The sequence below is a fragment of the Camelus ferus genome, chromosome 26 (assembly GCF_009834535.1).
Source record: "Camelus ferus isolate YT-003-E chromosome 26, BCGSAC_Cfer_1.0, whole genome shotgun sequence".
In the NCBI taxonomy this organism is placed as follows: Eukaryota; Metazoa; Chordata; class Mammalia; order Artiodactyla; family Camelidae; genus Camelus; species Camelus ferus.
In genome coordinates, this window is record NC_045721.1 from 14,414,912 (window position 1) to 14,432,478 (window position 17,567).

At 41.7% G+C, this 17,567-nt stretch overlaps 1 protein-coding gene and 1 long non-coding RNA gene across 6 annotated transcripts in view; both read left to right on the forward strand.

The window, feature by feature from the left end:
• SLC7A2 (solute carrier family 7 member 2) overlaps positions 1-11,316 on the forward strand; it is a 61,000-nt gene extending 49,684 nt beyond the window's left edge. For 4 of the 5 annotated variants that reach the window (XM_032468800.1, XM_032468803.1, XM_032468799.1 and 1 more), the window contains 5 exons: positions 665-767; positions 3,026-3,231; positions 4,246-4,412; positions 5,220-5,328; positions 5,811-11,313. In XM_032468800.1, coding sequence (XP_032324691.1) covers positions 665-767; positions 3,026-3,231; positions 4,246-4,412; positions 5,220-5,328; positions 5,811-6,007 — 782 coding nt within the window. In that variant the 3' untranslated portion in view covers positions 6,008-11,313. Of the gene's footprint in view, positions 1-664; positions 768-3,025; positions 3,232-4,245; positions 4,413-5,219; positions 5,329-5,810 lie in introns of all 5 variants that reach the window. The other variant, XM_032468801.1, reaches the window with a different exon arrangement.
• Positions 11,317-12,190: 874 nt separating this feature from the next.
• LOC116660052 lies at positions 12,191-16,523 on the forward strand. The gene is made up of 3 exons (XR_004315406.1): positions 12,191-12,261; positions 14,192-14,319; positions 16,439-16,523. It is a non-coding gene; the product is annotated as an uncharacterized LOC116660052 (long non-coding RNA).
• Positions 16,524-17,567: the final 1,044 nt, after the last annotated feature.

Below are 17,567 nucleotides of genomic sequence, written 5' to 3' on the forward strand. Positions count from 1 at the left end.
AATATTATCCCTATTTTGATGTCTCAGTGGAGGAAAAAAATTGCTAAGCTCAAGTTAACTATGTAAAGTATACTTTGCCTCTTGAGATTATTGAGACTTGGGGCAGACCACAGATTGATCGCTCAAATCTAGTCAGAGTATGTGGCTTTAATCAGAGAAGAATTCATTCACCTTCTATCAGAAACATAATTTAATTGGACGTTATTTTGTATACGATATAATTCAAAATGCAGATGGAAATTTAAATGATTATATAACATCCATAATGAAAGCTCTTCTGTTTGAATTCTTTTATGGTTTTTTTTTTTTTTAAAGGAGCCAGCCAGTATTTCTTGGCATTGTTTTCCTTCTGAAACATCAAAGGAGAGAAGTCTGTTGTACAACATTTTCACTCTTTGTCAGGCCACTGTTTCTTAAGTAATCAAAGTAGATGTGTTTTGTACTTGATAGATAGCTGAGGGTTTTTGAAGTTTTATTAGCAGTTTATAGGACCTGAGGAACATCTTATTAACTGTGAGAAATACACTAGCCATACTTTATTTGACTTATCATTGGTACGAAAACAGAAAAAAATGCACACCGCTTGTCCCTGACTTGAAAGTTATCAGTCATGTGGAACTTTGTCCCAGGCCACTGTCTTCCCTGCTCTTCCTCCTCCCAATAGCTGTGATGGCGTTCCTCTTTGACCTGAAGGCCCTTGTGGACATGATGTCCATCGGCACCCTTCTGGCTTACTCCCTGGTCGCAGCCTGTGTTCTCATCCTCCGGTGAGTTGTCCTCGTGGCCAGACGATTCTGAAGAGTGTGTGTCACATGGGGCCCAGGAATTAAATAAAATTAGGGCTCGCTGACCTTGCTTCCAAGGAGCTAGCAGAGTTCTTCACAGAGGTGAGAGGCCACGGATGTAAAAACATCAGTACAAAGTGTAATCAGTGCATACTTGGTCCTTAAGCAAAGAATCAAATACAGTTGATAATTAGCAATAGATTGGCCTAATCTCTGTGAACAAGTTCTCATAATGCTTAAAAACACTGGGAAATACTGTTTTTAGCCCCAGTGAGCCAACTCGCTAAACTTTCATACTAAAGATTTAATCAAAGAGGCACACACACATATAGGCAAAGGATGTTCATGGAAAAGGTTGTTTACAATAGTGAAAAAACTAAACTAAACTAAATATCAATAGTAGAATAGTTAACCCACTCCTGGGCATATATCCAGAGGGAACTGTAATTTGAAAAGATGCATGCACCCCAATGCTCTATATACAATAGCCAGGATGTGGAAGCAACCTAAATGTCCATTGACAGATGTCTAGATAAAGAAGTTGTGGTATCTATATACAATAGAATATTACTCAGTGATAAAAAAGAATAAAATAATGCCACTTGCAGCAACATGGATGGACCTGGAGATCATCATTCTAAGTGAAGTAAGCCAGAAAGAGAAAGAAAAATATCGTATATCACTTATATGTGGAATCTGAAAAAGAAAAAGGAAAAAGAGGACACTAATGAACTCATCTACAAAACAGAAACAGACTCACAGACATAGTAAACAGTCTTATGGTTACTGGGGAAAAGGGAGTGAAAAGGGATAAATTTGGGAGTTTGAGATTTGCAAATGATAACCACTATATATAAAAATAGATAAAAACAAATTTCTTCTGTCTAGCACAGTGAACTGTATTCAATATCTTGTAATAACCTTCAATGAGAAAGAATATGAAAATGAATATGTGTATGTATATATGCATGACTGGGACATTATGTTGTACACCAGAAATTGACACATTATAACTAATTCTATTTCAATTAAAAAAAATAGTAGAATAGTTAAATAAATGAGGGTACCTTTATTCAGTGGACTCTTCTACAGCAAATAGAAATGATATTTAATTATATGGAGAAATCTTTCAGTTTCTGGATGCAAAGCTTTATGTAGCATCTGAAATTATTTAAGTAATAACATAAATTTACATGAAGAAATGATTTTTGCATACACACACACACACACACACACACACACACACACACACACACATATGCATCTATGCCTGGCTGAATGCTAGCAGTGATTCACACTGGGCAGTGGTGTTATGGGTGGTTAATTTTCTTCTGTATACTTTTGTGTATTTTTTCCTCAGTGAGTGTGTTTCTTCTTTAAATGGAGGACAAATGTTAAATTTAAGCAAAGGCTTCCCAGAGGGAAAAGAGACCACGCTGGGGAGACCGGGGCAGATACTAGGAGGTGAGGCAGGCTGATGTCTTGAGGCCGGCTGAAGAGGAGAAGGATCAGTAACGAAGGCAAATGGAGTGACATTGGGACTGGACGTGCCAGTGCGGGCGACACTGGAGGACTCGGCTGGGAGAGTGGAGGGGAGGAGGCCAGGGAGGCAGGTTGCAGTGAGGCCCTCGAATGCCCCATGGAACACTGTTACTCTGTAGCTGATAGTTAATGTGGCTCTCTGTGCTGTTCTCATAAACTGTACCTCCTTTGGACATAGATATTTCCAGAATAATCATCCTGTGTTCACAGTTGCTTCACTTTAAAATGTGACTCTCTTCTGCATCTAATATACATAACTATCTTTTTTTTAACTCTTATTTTTTATTGAAGTGTAGTCAATTTACAATGTTAGTTTCAGGTGTACGGCAAAGTGATTCAGTTATACATAAACATACATTTTTTTTTCAGATTCTTTTCCATTACACCTCATTACAAGGTATTGAATATAGTTCCCTGTGCTATACAGTAGGTCCTTGTTGCTTATCTATTTTACATATAGTGATGTGTATTAATCCCCAAATTTGGTGGCTATCAGAGGAAATTCTGAGTTCCCCCAGATATTTCACTGAGTGGGTGTGTGGCCTGGCTCAGCGCCCCCTGGGGCTGCAGCCACGAGATGCGTGGATTTACTGCACAAGCTGTGAACGTTAATGTCTCCCTTCGAGTTTTAGGTGCTGGCGTCCTTTGAGCCACGTGTCTGTTTGAGAATTAAAACACAGACCTTTGTTTGGGGGTAGGTACCAGCCCGGCTTATCTTATGAGCAAACCAAATGTTGCCCTGGGAAAGAAGCTCTGGGATCGTGTGCCGACACTGCCTCCAAAAGCGAGTCCCAGGTCACTGTGCTGCCCCGACAGGGCTTCAGCCCCCGAGCCCTCTTCTGCCCCTCGCTCCTGCCCACACGACAATCCGCTTCTCTCGTGAGCTTTCTCGTAGGATTTCTGGGTAAGTCCCCTTCACCGCGCACATGACAAACACCCAGCGGGTGTGGGAGGTGAAGCAGGTGCCATGTACAAGAGGACAGGAGGACATGGTACCACTACCCTGAGTCCTGGGATTTGCACCTGATGGGTCACTAGGCGTTGAGGTCATCTTTATAATAGCAGGATAAATTAATCGTCTCTTGGGAATTGAAGAAGAAGGGAAGAAATTCCGCAAGGTGAGAGCGGCAGAAGTACAGAACTGGTACATTTCATCCGCTGTGAGGGTGCTTTGTGTGGGAAGCAAAGTGCACCTGCCAGTAACTGAGCCAGGACCCGAGGAGACTGGGAGGCAATGTAGCAAATCCCGTTTGCTCACCCACGGTTATGTCATCATTCATGTTTTCTGCAGCATTTGTTGAGGGTCATCAATGTGCCAGGAACTCTGCGGGGCCCTTGGGATAGCGAGGGAGATGGTTCTTGCTCTCACTGGGCTTTACAGATCAGGATGGTTGGTGGCAAACTAAGCACAGTACAGCTTCCTCTGAGAGCACACTGGAGGGACCCCTAATGCAGACTTGATGTGCAGAGAGAGGGCGGGTGGGCGGTGATGTCACTCTCTGAAATAGGGAGGAACGATGCACATCCCATGTTGTTTGTTTCCATTGACGGTCAGTGTTTACAGCAACTGAACATGAACAAACTTGCTATGTCCCATCTGACAAAAGGGAAATATCCACCCCTGACAACAGCCCACCAATCCACGTGACAGCATCTCAGACAGGAGCAAGTAGGGAAGAAAAAGCATGATGGTCGTGCTGGGGTGGGGTGGGGTGTCAGCTTCTAAGGAGGAGACGTTCATGAGAGAGCAAGAAACCAGGGGAAATCAGCCATTTCTTCCCAGAAGGAAAAATGAAAATCTTAGCATTTGGCAAAGTAGACAAGATAAGGAACTTGATGTCTTACCAGAACAGACTATGTGAACTGGGGAGTCTGGGCGCAAGGCGTGTGCTGACTTTGTTTTGCGAATGTCTCGCAGCATTTCTCATTCTGGGCCTGAGTGTTCTGACCACGTATGGGGTCCGCGCCGTGGCCCGGCTGGAAGCCTGGAGCCTGGCTCTTCTGGTGCTGCTCCTCGTCCTCTGCGTCGCCGTGGTGCTCGTCATCTGGAGGCAGCCCCAGAACCAGCAGAAAGTCGCCTTTATGGTAGGTGTAATGAGCACAAGAGACCCTACGTATTGTGCCCATTTCCTCTTGTTCATTAGTGTTTGTGAATTGTTTCTTTAAAAAGACACACGCACGCACACGCACACGCACATACACACACAAGCACTTCTGATGATGCCAACCAGTGAACAAGAGTGTCACCATTCCTTGAGACTCCTCTTTGTCTTGTACGTTCTCCCTACATCGGCTGTCTTCCTGCCCTTTTCGAAAACTTGAATGTCCCCCATCACATTAGTCTGTATGATAGTGAGCCAATTTCTCGTCCAGTACTCTCCAGTGTCAGAAGAATAAGGAGGATAGTTTATTTATCCCCTCTCAGGAAGATTATTTCCCCCAAAAGCCCTTCCCCTGCAAGTGAAATTGTCCTGTTTGAACTAAGAGTGGCATTCAGGTTGAAGAGGGCTTCCTGGAGGTACCCCCCTGAGAAGCCATGAGTATCCAGAGTTCAGAGGCCTGCCCTGCTGACGTCTGAACTGAACCACTAAGCTCGAAACTAAACTAAAACCTAAAACCAGTTGCATCTTGGTGATGATGCAGGAGTTAGCGGGCTGGGAAAAACCCTCTGTTGCTTTGGGCTGCAGTAAACAATGTAAAATACGGTGCCCCTTTCAGTATTCGCTAGATGAATGCTTTTTTTATTCAGGTTGTCCTTTTTTGTAAGAATATAAACTTGCTGACACAGTGTGAAAGTTGTATATGTCAAATTAGTTGCCACCATGTCAGAATAATTGGGGGAATGTGCCTTCAAACTTTGAGTATATTTAAGAAGATGTTTTCCTCTCTTAGGTTCCATTCTTACCGTTTTTGCCGGCCTTCAGCATCCTGGTGAACATTTACTTGATGGTCCAGTTGAGTGCAGACACCTGGGTCAGATTTAGTATTTGGATGGCACTTGGTAGGTGTCTTAATGTTTTCGCTTCCGGAACGTGGGCTCTCTCTTTCTGATGTCATGTGCTGTGGTTAGAGAAATGCGTCCCCTCCCCCTGCCTAGGAATAGTCTGTTTGCAGTTCCTTCCTCTGTGACCGTGATCATCCGCCGCTTGTAGTTAGGGTGTATTTGAGACTTTCCCTCACATACGCTTTTTGTAGTGTTGAGTTTTGAGAAAGTAAATATAATTTTTCTGCAACAGCTGAAAAACATTTATTGAGAGAAACATACACCTCTTTAAGATTAAGTGTTAAAAATGAAGATGCGCATTCTACTGGGAGAACGTTTATCAGAGACCTTTTTTCTGGGATACCCTGCCTTTGCATTGTGTCCTTCTAACGTAGCACAGAAAGAGAAGGCAAAAGGCCATTCTCTTCTATATCAAATTTTCCATACACAAAGTCATCCTTCAACACACCTAAAACATTGATTTTTTTTTTCTCTAACAGGTTTCCTGATTTACTTCGCCTATGGCATTAGACACAGCCTGGAGGGTAACTCGAGGGAGGACAAAGATGACGAAGATGATTATTCAGACAATCTTCATGCAGCAGCAGAGGAAAAATCTGCCATGCAAGCCAATGACCATCACCAAAGGAACCTCAGTTTACCTTTCATATTCCACGAAAAGACGAGCGAATGCTAGTGGCGGCTGGTCCCCCGGCTCCAAGTACGTATCCCACATGGAGTGAACAGTGACAGGATGTCATCTGCACGCTAGGCTGTCGTGGGTTTTGCTGCAGACATGCTTCACCAAGATTTATGCCTGCTCACATGGATGACATCTCCTCACAGGGTGAATTGTGCATCTGGGGAAGCCTGAGCTCTCTCCTCAGTGATGAATTTCCCCCAAATTGTGGGAGAGTGTGTATGTGTGTACGTGTATGTTGGAGGAATATCAATGTGAAAAGTTGTCGGTGTTTTACTGTCACTGCATTGCATTTTTCCGGCATTGTCATGAATTGGTGGCATATACTGCACATACTGAAAGGGAGGTAATCACCGAATAGAAAAGTACTTTTTTCTATGTGCCGTGTGTGGTTGGGGAAATAACTGTTGCTTTTCCTTATTGGGCTTTTGTTAATGTCAGTTAGAACCTGTTAAAAATGCATTTACCCATCCTGGTGTCTGTCGCTGGTTTGGAGTTAAGAGGGGGGCATAGGAAATGAGCCTTTTCTATAACTTAATAGATGCTAGCAGTGGATTTAGTGCAGATTTTTCTTCTGGAAGGTGGGACAGTTTGTGAAAACTTTAGCCAATAGAAGTGTGCGTGTCCGCTGGACCGCGCAGGTCAGGGGCGGCCTCCTGCATCACCACGTGACAGGCACCCCTTCTCTGAGCACAGTGGTCCTTAAATGTGAGGCCTTCACCTGCTGTGAATGATTTATCTGCCCCCCCCCCGCCCCCTGCCCGCAGTCCAGTGAGGGGCTCGAGAGAGGTGCTGTGATCTACTGGGGACCCTTTGTCCTAAAAAGTGTAAGTGGTCCCCAGGACCAGGAGCTCGTGTAAGTGGCAAAGGTGAGGGTATATTTGAAAGTCAGAGTAGACATATGCTTGGATAAGTAGACCCCAAGCATCCTTGTTTTAAAAGTCACTTAAAATAAGCCAGTAGAATCTCCTAGATCACACAGTTGGTGGCATGATTCATACTTTTCCCCGTTACTTCATAAATAATCACAGATTTTTTTTTCCTAACCTTGTCAGGCACAGAATTCATTTCTTTGCTTATACTATTATTTTGTCTTGTCCTAGATATGAGGAGCTATGGTAGCAAATTCTGTCTTTACTATATGCAAAAGAGGAAGAAAGTGAAGAGAAAACTCCCCTCTTCTAACTTTAAAGTGCCTATTAAGATATTAAAGGGCATTTGACCCAGTTTGAGGGGTTTGGATCTAATTTGCCTCTGACGTTCCTTTTGGAAACATTTAAGGGATGTTTTTCTCCCCCCGTCCCATAATTGATTTAGCACTTTTTACTTCCTTTATTTTTAAATGACCACACTAAAGCTATTAACACAAGCTCCAGTATCCTACAAAAACTCATCAGGAGTTGGGAAATAGAGTATTTTGGTAAAATACATGATTATTTAAAACGTCAAGCTGAAAAATTAACCAAAGTGAATTAAAGCCATATAAACACAGTAACCTTTGTATGAATAAATGATTTGTTTTTATATGTGAGATTCTCTAATTACTGTATTTTACTTTATAGGGTCTCTAATAGTGGACTATCTCTCCGCAGTGGGTTTTGCTTCTCATGAGTTATTTTTCTTACAAATAATTATGTGGTTCACTCAGTGAGACTAGCGACTAAACACTTATCTGCGTATGGGTTATATTTCCAGGATGAACATGATCGAGCCCAGGTGACCAGCTTAATCCAAAGGCAAGGAAAACATTGGTTTTTTGTCAGCTCTTCCAAGAGATCCGTCATTTTACTGATGTCATTAAAAAGCAAATTATAATCGTTTTGTCTAACTAAGAGTTTATTGTGATTAAATATCAAACAAACAGGTAGAAAGCCTGGGTTTCTGGCTGCTAGTGTTGTGGCATCGCTTAGAGCTCAGTATGAACATTCCACAATGTCCAGGGTGCACACGGTAAAATCTGAAGCCCAGAATTCTTTCAAGCTGCACGTTTTACTGGAGAGGAAGAGTTGGCTATGCAAGCGGTCACATATCTTTGTAAGCACTAATCGTAAGTCCTTGCTGTTACTGCAATACACTGAGAAGCCCTTTTCCTCTCTAATCAACCTAGAATAGTCCCTTCGCACCGGGAACAGGAAGACTTTCCTATGTGAATAGTAAACCTTTTACTGTAACAAAATCAAGAAGTTTGTTTAGAACGTGACAGGCAGCTAAAACCACTATGCCCGCTGTGTTCAATTAGGAGCAGGATTTAGTTAAAAATTCTTTTTCTGCCTTGAAACACTTTGCAAACACAAATGTCTATGAAAAAATGCTTTTGTTCATGACTATGCTTTTTTTGTGTGTGAAAACTCAAATGTATGTATGTATGCGTGAGTGTGTGTATATATATACACGTATATATTTGTATGTGTGTGTGTATTTCACATGTCAGTGTATGAGTCAGTTGGGTTATGGGGGGCTTTGGAAATGATATTGTTGTCTAGACTTAAAAAACCCAACTGGTGGAGAAAAAAATAATGTTTTATTTTGATAGGTTTGCTTATACAAAAACTTTAGGTTTTAAACTATTTTGTAATAGACAGCGATCTTATATGTATATTTTCTATAGATAGATTCTTTAAGAAAGATATATTTATAATGTTTCTAACATGAAATCACTGAAGTCTAGTGCATTATAACAGGTGCTTGATGATCTGCTGTGGAGCTGGGCTGGGCCTTAGGGAATTTCTGCTTACTTGCTTCTGTTCCATCTTTTCTGGCTTCTCTGTCTTGGTTTGTACTTACTAGGAAAAGCCAGGACTACCAGCTCTTTTACCACCTCTCTGTTCCTACATTTGAATTCATAACCTTTGGAACGAAATATTGTTTTTATTTTCTTGGGATGACCAGCATGTTCTGTATGGATTTGACTGGTCGTCAGTCACACTTACGTAATGTCCTTTCCAGAAATTGAAAGATGCATATACATTTTCTTAATTGTGTTTGAGTAAAAACCAGCTTAAATTACTTTTTTTTAACATTTATTTTATTGTCTTTTTTTTTTTTTTGTAATGGAGGCACTGGGGATTGAACCCAGGGCCTCGTGCAAGCTAAGCATGCGTTCTACCACTGAGCTGTTACCCTCCCCTTTAAGTTCCTTTTCTTGTTTGCACTAGAAAATATGCTCTCTGACCCAATTTCAGTGAGAAACTTCTTAGTATGGCACCTTTATTTTATACTCTTAAAAAAAGGAAGATTTGTGAATAACCACATATAGGCCACATCTGCCCAACATTTAACAAGGCAGCTATGAAAATTCAAGTTAAAAACTGTTTATTAGAAAACTTACATGAGAACTTTTGGTATAGACTGAAATACAAATGATGGCTCAATCACATTTTCCCCAGAGACGAACATCGGGTAAAAGTAAGACCAAAACATCATTTGAGGTATTTACATGAAAGAAAAACCTAACCTCGCCCTATATAAATCTTTGCTATTATCAACCACCGTTGGTAGAAAATATTTGTTGCAGAATTACCTTCCTTTAAAAGACTTCTTTTAATTTTTTCTGAATAAAGGACTTTTTAAACCTCTTTATTTTTAATATTTGCCAAAATATTTTCTAAGTCCTAAGTGTATACAGGGAGATGTTGAAGTCTTTCAAATTAGAATTTTTATTTACCAAATTATTTTCTGAACGTACTTGAATGTTTAGCACGGAGAGTAAGGAAAAGTGATCGCCCTCTAGTGCTGACAATGGCAGAGGGAGCAGATTAGTCTTATTTTTTTTTCCTCTTAGACAGCATATTCTGCGATTATGACCCACATGATAAAATTATGCCAAGATTCCAACTCCCTGTTCCCTGTGATGTTGTTCCGGATGTTTCTGCCTGATTTCTCCTGATGCATTTCAAGCGACAATACTAATCAATCCAAAAATACAATTTCCACAGAATTTTAAAGGATGGGGTTTAGAGTGTATGTCATGGAGTATTAAAAATTCACATGATTAGTGTGAATTTGGGGGGGGTGTAATTAACTGGGCTTTTTTGTGTGTTTTTGTTCTTTGGCTAGTGCCAAAATAGTGCCTTCTTTGTACATTTTCTCCTGAAATTTCCTAACTTGTCCTAAAACATCAAGGGAAAAAGTACCGAAGTTCATGTAGGAAATAATGCCAGCACAGGTCATTTTTCAGTCCCATAGGTGTGAGAGGAAGGTCGCTTGACTTTGTTGCTTGGCTGAGTTTTTTTTCTTTCCCCTCCTTGTATAATTATATTTAAACTTTTTTTTTTTAATTGAAGTATAGTCAGTGACAATGTGTCAGTTTCCAGTATACCATTTTTAAAATGACTTTCATGTTTCTGGATTTTGAGAGGCCTGATCTGTTATTGTTGTGGTTGTTGGTTCAGTGGTTGGTTTCACATTCATTATTGTTTGTGGGTAGATGGTGTAGTTTTGTCGATTTCCAATGCGTTTTTCTATCGCTCAACCCAATTGGCAACCCTGTTTGCTGGGAGCACTGCCTTAGCTTTTATTCACCATGGCTGAAGCCACTGCCACTGTCTCTGGTCTTAACAATCCCTCACTGACCACTGACAGCCCCATGGGGATCATAACCTGGACCCTGGGTCAGGAGCACTGCAAGATGTGAGCATCTCTAGCCATCCCTACTGGGTGGGGTCTGGGGATGACAGGGGAGGAGGTAAAGTGAAAAACTTCACATGAAAGGAAGGTAGTTTGGGGCCCTTAATATCAGCTCCAAATATCCCATGATCCATCAAGGTAAATGATAAGGACCAAGGAACCTCTCTGACTCTTGGAAAGGATGTCTGTTTCCTGGAGCTGGCACTGTAGGTCCTGGCTTACTGTGACATCGCACGAGCATTAACAGCCTTGGGGTGGGGAGTGCATGGGCCAGGGCTCAGTCGGTAAAGAACCTTGTATTGCCAGCAGGGTAGGTTTCTCCGGCCCGTGTCTGGGGTTAACAGGCTCTTCATCTTTGGTGCCCAGTTGTCTTATTGCTTTATTTTGTCATCATTGTACTTAACAGAAAGTGTCGATAGGGCCTAAAACCCTACAGAAATTCTATGTCTATAAAAGCCAACAGATACATTGGTCTTATGCTAATGTAGAGATTTTTGTTTAGTAGGTAATTTTAAATTTAAATGTTCTTCATGATGATCAGTGTCCCTTTTTACTTATAAAGTTGGATTATTTTTTAGAATTTATAATAAATAAAAACTATTGCTGCTTTACCACTGTAAAATATGCTTTCTAATGTGACCATGTATTTTTAAAATAAATTTTAATATGACTTATAATACTGTGGTATGCATGTGTATCATACTTACCTAAAGCATACATTTCACACATATCTAATTTAAACTGCTTTTTTATTTGGGAAGCTTTATAGCTCAGAAATATAGTACCATCTAAATGGAAACAATTATGTCATTAAGGACACTCACCTGGCAGCCTAGAGCCTACTGTATGACTGCCGAGTCCTACAAAATAAAAGAGATGTCTTCATGTATCCTCAGTCCTTGCAGCACATTACAAAAAGTCTCAGTTTCTCCTGCAGCATGCCACCCTGGAACCACACACATGGGGTCCCACCACTTCCACTGCCATTCAATGGACAAATCTCTTCGACATTGCTTTTGTCTGTAAGAAGCTCTTTGATATTCTTCTGACCAAATCATACCTTTTAGTAATTGGTGATCAGTTTGTATAACTAACAAATTTTTTATGGTATAGGGAATAAATATTTTCCAACTTCAGCCTTCTTTACCCTTTGATGGGGAGGGAGGAGTAAAAGAGTCTTCTGACGTGTCTCTAAGTTACTTAAAATTGCAACTCTCTTGAATTAGCTTGTTTAGTTTTGAAATGTCATTGTGTATACACTTAAGTCCTATTGATTCTTATAAATTGGAGGGAACACCATGCTGAATTAAATAAACTTTAGTATCAATTTAGCCTGCATTGAAAGTCAAGCTAAAACAGCAAAGTATTTCCCAAATGGAAACCTGAAACCAGATTTATCTAATTGTTGGCTTGATTAAGATTGTTAACTAGGTCTTGAGGCCCCACCTCTGCACTGGAACCACAGGATCACGTGAAGGAAAGTGATCCCTCGGAGCTGTGTCTGGGCGTTGGGTCCAGCCAGGAAGCCCTGGAGGTAGGAACACTATCTCTTTAGTGATTTTTAAAGAAGGCCACAGATAGACTTCCATTCCAGGAATCCAGTGTATTGCTGAGAAACTGTGCTGGTAAGTCCCCATCTGTCTGTCTGGAAAGAGAGATTCATTTCATCCCATAAACTATCTCCAAAAAATTGTTGAAGGACATACAAAAATGACCAGTGTCTCATTATCTTAACTTGCCTTTTAAAGTAGGGCAAAGTGTGGGTGAAATTGTCTAGAAAGAAAATCAGCTCAATACTGATTTACTCACTTGAAACTTTATTTTTAAAATTTATTTAATTTTAATTTTATTTTTTATTGAAGTGTAGTTGATTTACAATTTTAATTTCAGGTGTGCAGCAAAGTGATTCAGTTATATATATACATACATGTATATATTTTCTTTTCAGATTCTTTTCCATTACATGTTATTATAAGAAATTGAATATGGTTCCCTATGCTATACAGTAGGTCCTTATTTATCTATTTTATGTATAGTGGTGTGTCTGTTAATCTGAACTCCTAATCTATGCCCCACCTCCCACTGCCCTTTCCCCTTTGGTAACCGTTGTCACCTGAACCTTTCTTGTTAACAGTTTCATAGCCCACTGTTAAATACTTTAAGGTGCTGGAGATTTCAAATGTCATAATCCCTGGTAAAGAATCCTTGTCACTCTCTACTAACCCTGGAGCCGTCAAAGTGAAGATGGAAACCCAAGCTGGAGACTGCCCTGCCCAGGTGCACTACACAGCTCAGGGTGGGGCCGAATCTCCGGATGGGGAGCAAGCTCATTTCCAGGCTCCATGTTCCCTAACCCACAAGTACACTATCACCGAGATGATTCAGGTTTCGAGGGTCCCCCAATGGCTGAGTCTCCCGGTCTCCAGAATCTTCCCCCATCTGCTCATTCAGGCCTAATATTTCTTCCAGCAAAAACCGGCGGTTTCACCAAGTTGTAAATGGCTGATAGCAAATGATTTTCAGAAAGTGAGCAAATAGGCAGGAGAAAGCAAATGGCTCGGGAGAGTTGAAGCAGAAATGCAGGACACCGTTGAGCAAAGACAAAGCAAGGATGGGAGAGGATGGAAGTTTTAAGTCACTGATATTTCAGCTGAGAGTTGTCCCTCTTCCCAGAGGCGTTTGGAGGCTGTCATAACTAGCCAAGGGCTAGAACGTCTTGGCAGCATGCTGCATCCCAAAGCTGGGAGAGCCATTTCTGCCCATCTATTTTAAGTAGACCAAGATTCTGGGATCCTTGCCTTGCCCTCTAGGACCATAAAAAAGCTCTGGCATTTATTTTAGAATGAGAGTCTCGGTGCTATATTTAAAACCACTAAAGCTAGCTCCTACTCAAACCTTCAAACACTAATTTAAAAAAAATTCATCTTGATTGTATTTCTACAGTTAATGAAGACTAGTTAGAGAAGATGTCCTATTTTGGGCGAGAGGCAGTGGATGTCCAAAATATAGACCGACATTTTTTTCTTACCTAACAAATCCCGGATGTTATTCACCACCTTGAAGGGGGAGAAAAGTAGAGGGAGCAGAGTAGGGAGACTTTTCAGGACAAAGCAGTCATAAATGATGACCATTATTTAAGATTTATGATGAAAACGCTATGTATAAATAACTCACAAATGAATCATAATGGAAGCACTGAAATTTCTCTTTAGCCTTTGGAAACCGGGAGGGGTTGCTGATACTGCTGTTTACCATCCCTCAGAAACACAGTGTATATACCAGCTTGTGCTTCTGAAGAGAATGAGGAGAAATGTGCTTTTACAGACCTAAGTCTACATGTGCAGCCGGCTCCCCAGCTCCGGTCACACTCCCCCGTCCCCAGTCCCCCATTTCCTGGTTTTTGCTTCTCTCTGCTATTTTCTCTCCAAGTCTCCGTTTCTTATGCCGCCGATGCCACTGGCTGCTGCCCTTGCTCTCCAGACAATGCTGCACTCTCCCAAGTGTGACCGTGGTTCCCTGGACACTGTTTTTAAGAGGCTGTGTCTGTGTTGTCAGGCTCCCCTCTTCCCGCATCAGGAAGCAGCTGATGATTCGGGGGAGGCTTGGACCCTCTGATTTGTTTCATCCCTGAGCCACCACCATGCTTCATGAGGTTGGGGGTCAGTGGATTACAAACACTGAAGGTGAATGCAAGAGTGCGGTGGAGGGAGCAGAGGGTCAACAGCTAAGAAAGAAAAAGTGAGTCTTGCAGGTAATATGGTCATTTATCTAAAATCCCAAGAGATCAATTGAAAACTGTTTGGACTATACTAAGAGGGTCCACTAAGGTGACCAGATACAAGCATACAAAAATGAATCATGCTAGAAACCAGGCTTCATGTGGTGTCTGACTTAGAGCTGTAAGACAATACTTATTTTAATTGGCCATCATGACAGCAGTGGTTGGAGAAAGGATGGAAAAGATGAACACAGAGAATCTAATAATAAAATTCCTTCTCACCCTAGAGACAAGCAAATGGGTTTTTACAGTGAAACACAAGCAGTAAAAAATGCAACTTGGGCAGTTTTAGTTTTCCCGTTCAGAGTCATCCTGTCATGGTCTCATTTGAGGATAACAAGCCTCGTGCTTAATCAGCTACATTTCTTGGAATGCCCTTATATTTCTCGTAACCCTTGCTCCCATCCTAACAGACTGTACGTGTTCCCAGGGCTGCTGCAGTGAAGTGGCACAGAATTGGGTTTGCAGAACTCCAAAATTGTTGTCCTAATAACAACATTAACCAATTAAAAAATTATAATAGAGACACAACAGTAGACTGGAACAAATGGAAAGATATATAACATTATGGCACAATAATAATTAACATAAGATCAATGATAGGGGCATCCTTTGCCCAAACAAATAACTAAACATACTATAAATAAGCACCAATTCATGCAGGTGTGGTATTGTTATAGGTAAAGAGATCAACAGAATACAAGAACTGAAACAGACCCATGTACATATGTAATTTAATCCACACTAAAAGTCAATTTCAAATAGATGGAAAAGGACCAATCATTTAACAAATGATACTGTGCCACCAACCATCCAACTGGAAGCACATAAATTAGATTTCTAACTTGGCGATACCAAAAAAAAAAAAAAATGTATGGGTTGATTTAAAGACTAAACATGAATGGCAAAATTATAAAAGTTTTAGATGAAAATACAAAATATGTAGTTTGATAATTTGCAGCACAGAAGGCCTACCTAAGGAGATACAAAACCCAGAAGCCATGAAAAAAGTTACTGAAAAACGTAATTGCTAAACATTTGTTGTAATTGCTTGAAGCAAGGCACCGTTAGCAAAGCTAAAACACGAGCAAAGGATTAGAAGAAAATGTCTGCCATTTGTGTAACACCCGAGAACTTATTAGCCAGGACATATTAAGATTGTATTACATTACGACAATAATTAAAAAGAGCTCAATTTTCCAAAATTCTCAATTTACAAACGCAGATGGCTAATACAAATACGATGAAAAGCTTGTCCTTAATAAAAGGACTGGGAATTGAAAGAACATAACGAGACCCCCCTCCCCAGGTTGTAAAAATCAAATGGGTTCATCACATTTAGCACTGGTGGGTGTATGAAGAAACAGGTAGGCTCACGTGCTCCCGAAGAAAGTAGAACTGGCCATAAATAGGAACAGCTTTGTGGAACTGGCAGTATTAATCAGGAATGTTAAATATCACGGCCTTGCGATGAATAATTTCACTTCTAGGTGTCTATGTTACAGAGATAGTCATGGACATAGAAACATTTGGATAAGGACAGTTACCGCAATATTTTTTTGTAAGAGTTTAAAAAAACAAGCAAATTATCTATAAACAGCAAAATTTAAACGATGGTGCATCTACTATGAAATATTTAACGGCTAGAAGGAGGGGTCAGGAACATGAAAGGATATTTTTCTTACTTTTATCATCTCCTGTCCTATATAATTCTGTGATGGTTTAAACTATTTTTAAATGGATTAAGTACTTAAAAAGAAACCAGTTCTTTTTAAGACAAGGAAAGCACAGATGGAGTCACTGAGCACAGCTCTTGTTAACGCCAACCGCGTTCACCTGTGGGGCCGTCTGGTCTCCTGTGAACCAGCCGCAGGGGCTTGTGGGAAAAAGCTGCGGCGGGATTCCGGGCGCAGCGCGGCTCCGAGGCTCCCAGGGCATCTGCGCCTTCACGCCCGTCTGCGTTCGGCTTTTAAGAATTCATTAAAATTTTAGGTGTCTTCTCTTAATGGCTTGTTTTAACGCAGCCACCTACTCCTCCCCACTCCTGCAAACGGTGGGGCAGATTGTGTGTTCTCCCGGGAAGGCCTGGCAAGTCTGTGCATCTGGGCCCTTGGCCATCCTCGCTCTCTGCCGTCGAGCCTATGAGGTAAGTCACGAAGTGCTCGCCTCCAGTCTTGGGGGTTCGAGAGGGGCGGCTTTGTGGTCAGGCGGAGCCCTGTATGAAAGCTCTCGTGTGTAGTGATTCCAACAGCTCGTTTTAACAAGTAGAGTGAGGGTTCAACCCGGAGACGTGGGAGTCAGACAAAACCCACATTACAGCTTCCTACCAGTTTGACTTTAGGCGTCCTCATCCATAAAATGGGGTCGATATCAAACACACAGCCGACCCCCTAGGCTTTTTGTTGACAGGAACAACAAGAAATGCACGTTAAGGGTTTTATTGCTCTGCTTGGAACACAATAAGTTCCTAATAAATAATTATTACTTTCCAGAAACAGGTGTTAGGATACAAAATTTAGTAAGACCCATTTCCTGCCCTTGAACTCAGGACTGTGCAGAAGCACAGCCAGACTGACAGCTACGTTCCTCATTTTGTGATAGCTGCTCCCGTGAAGCATTCTACTAGGAAACTGCTTAGCCCAGCTGGGAGGCGGTGAGGTCTGAGCTAAGCCTTGCAGGATGAGTTAGGCCAGGGATGGGGCTGGGGAGGGGTGGCGAGAGGGCAGGCAGGTGGTGAAAGGAGGGACTATTGGGGGTGGAGGGAGCAGGGGAGCAGTGGACTCCCATGGTGGCTGGGTGGGTGGGGGGTGGGCAGGGGGAGTGTGTCATGTGTGTGGAGGACAGGACAAGGAGCCGCTACTGAGAGAGGAAGCAGGAGACGCCAGCAAGGCTGGAGAACTGTTGTGAACCTCATTGGAGAGCCTTTGAAAGGTTTTAATCGGGTTGGATTATTTTAGAGTTGCATCTGAAGATGAATCTGATTGCTGGGGAAAGAAGGATTGAGGTGGACGGCGGGGCAGGGAGGCCCCCTAGAAGGCTGTGGCCACTTGCTGATGAAGATAACAGCCTGAGCAGGAGCAGTGAGGCCCGGGATGATGGTGAAGAGGGGTGGACTTGATGCATGGTCAGCAGGTAGACCTGGCCGGACTGGGC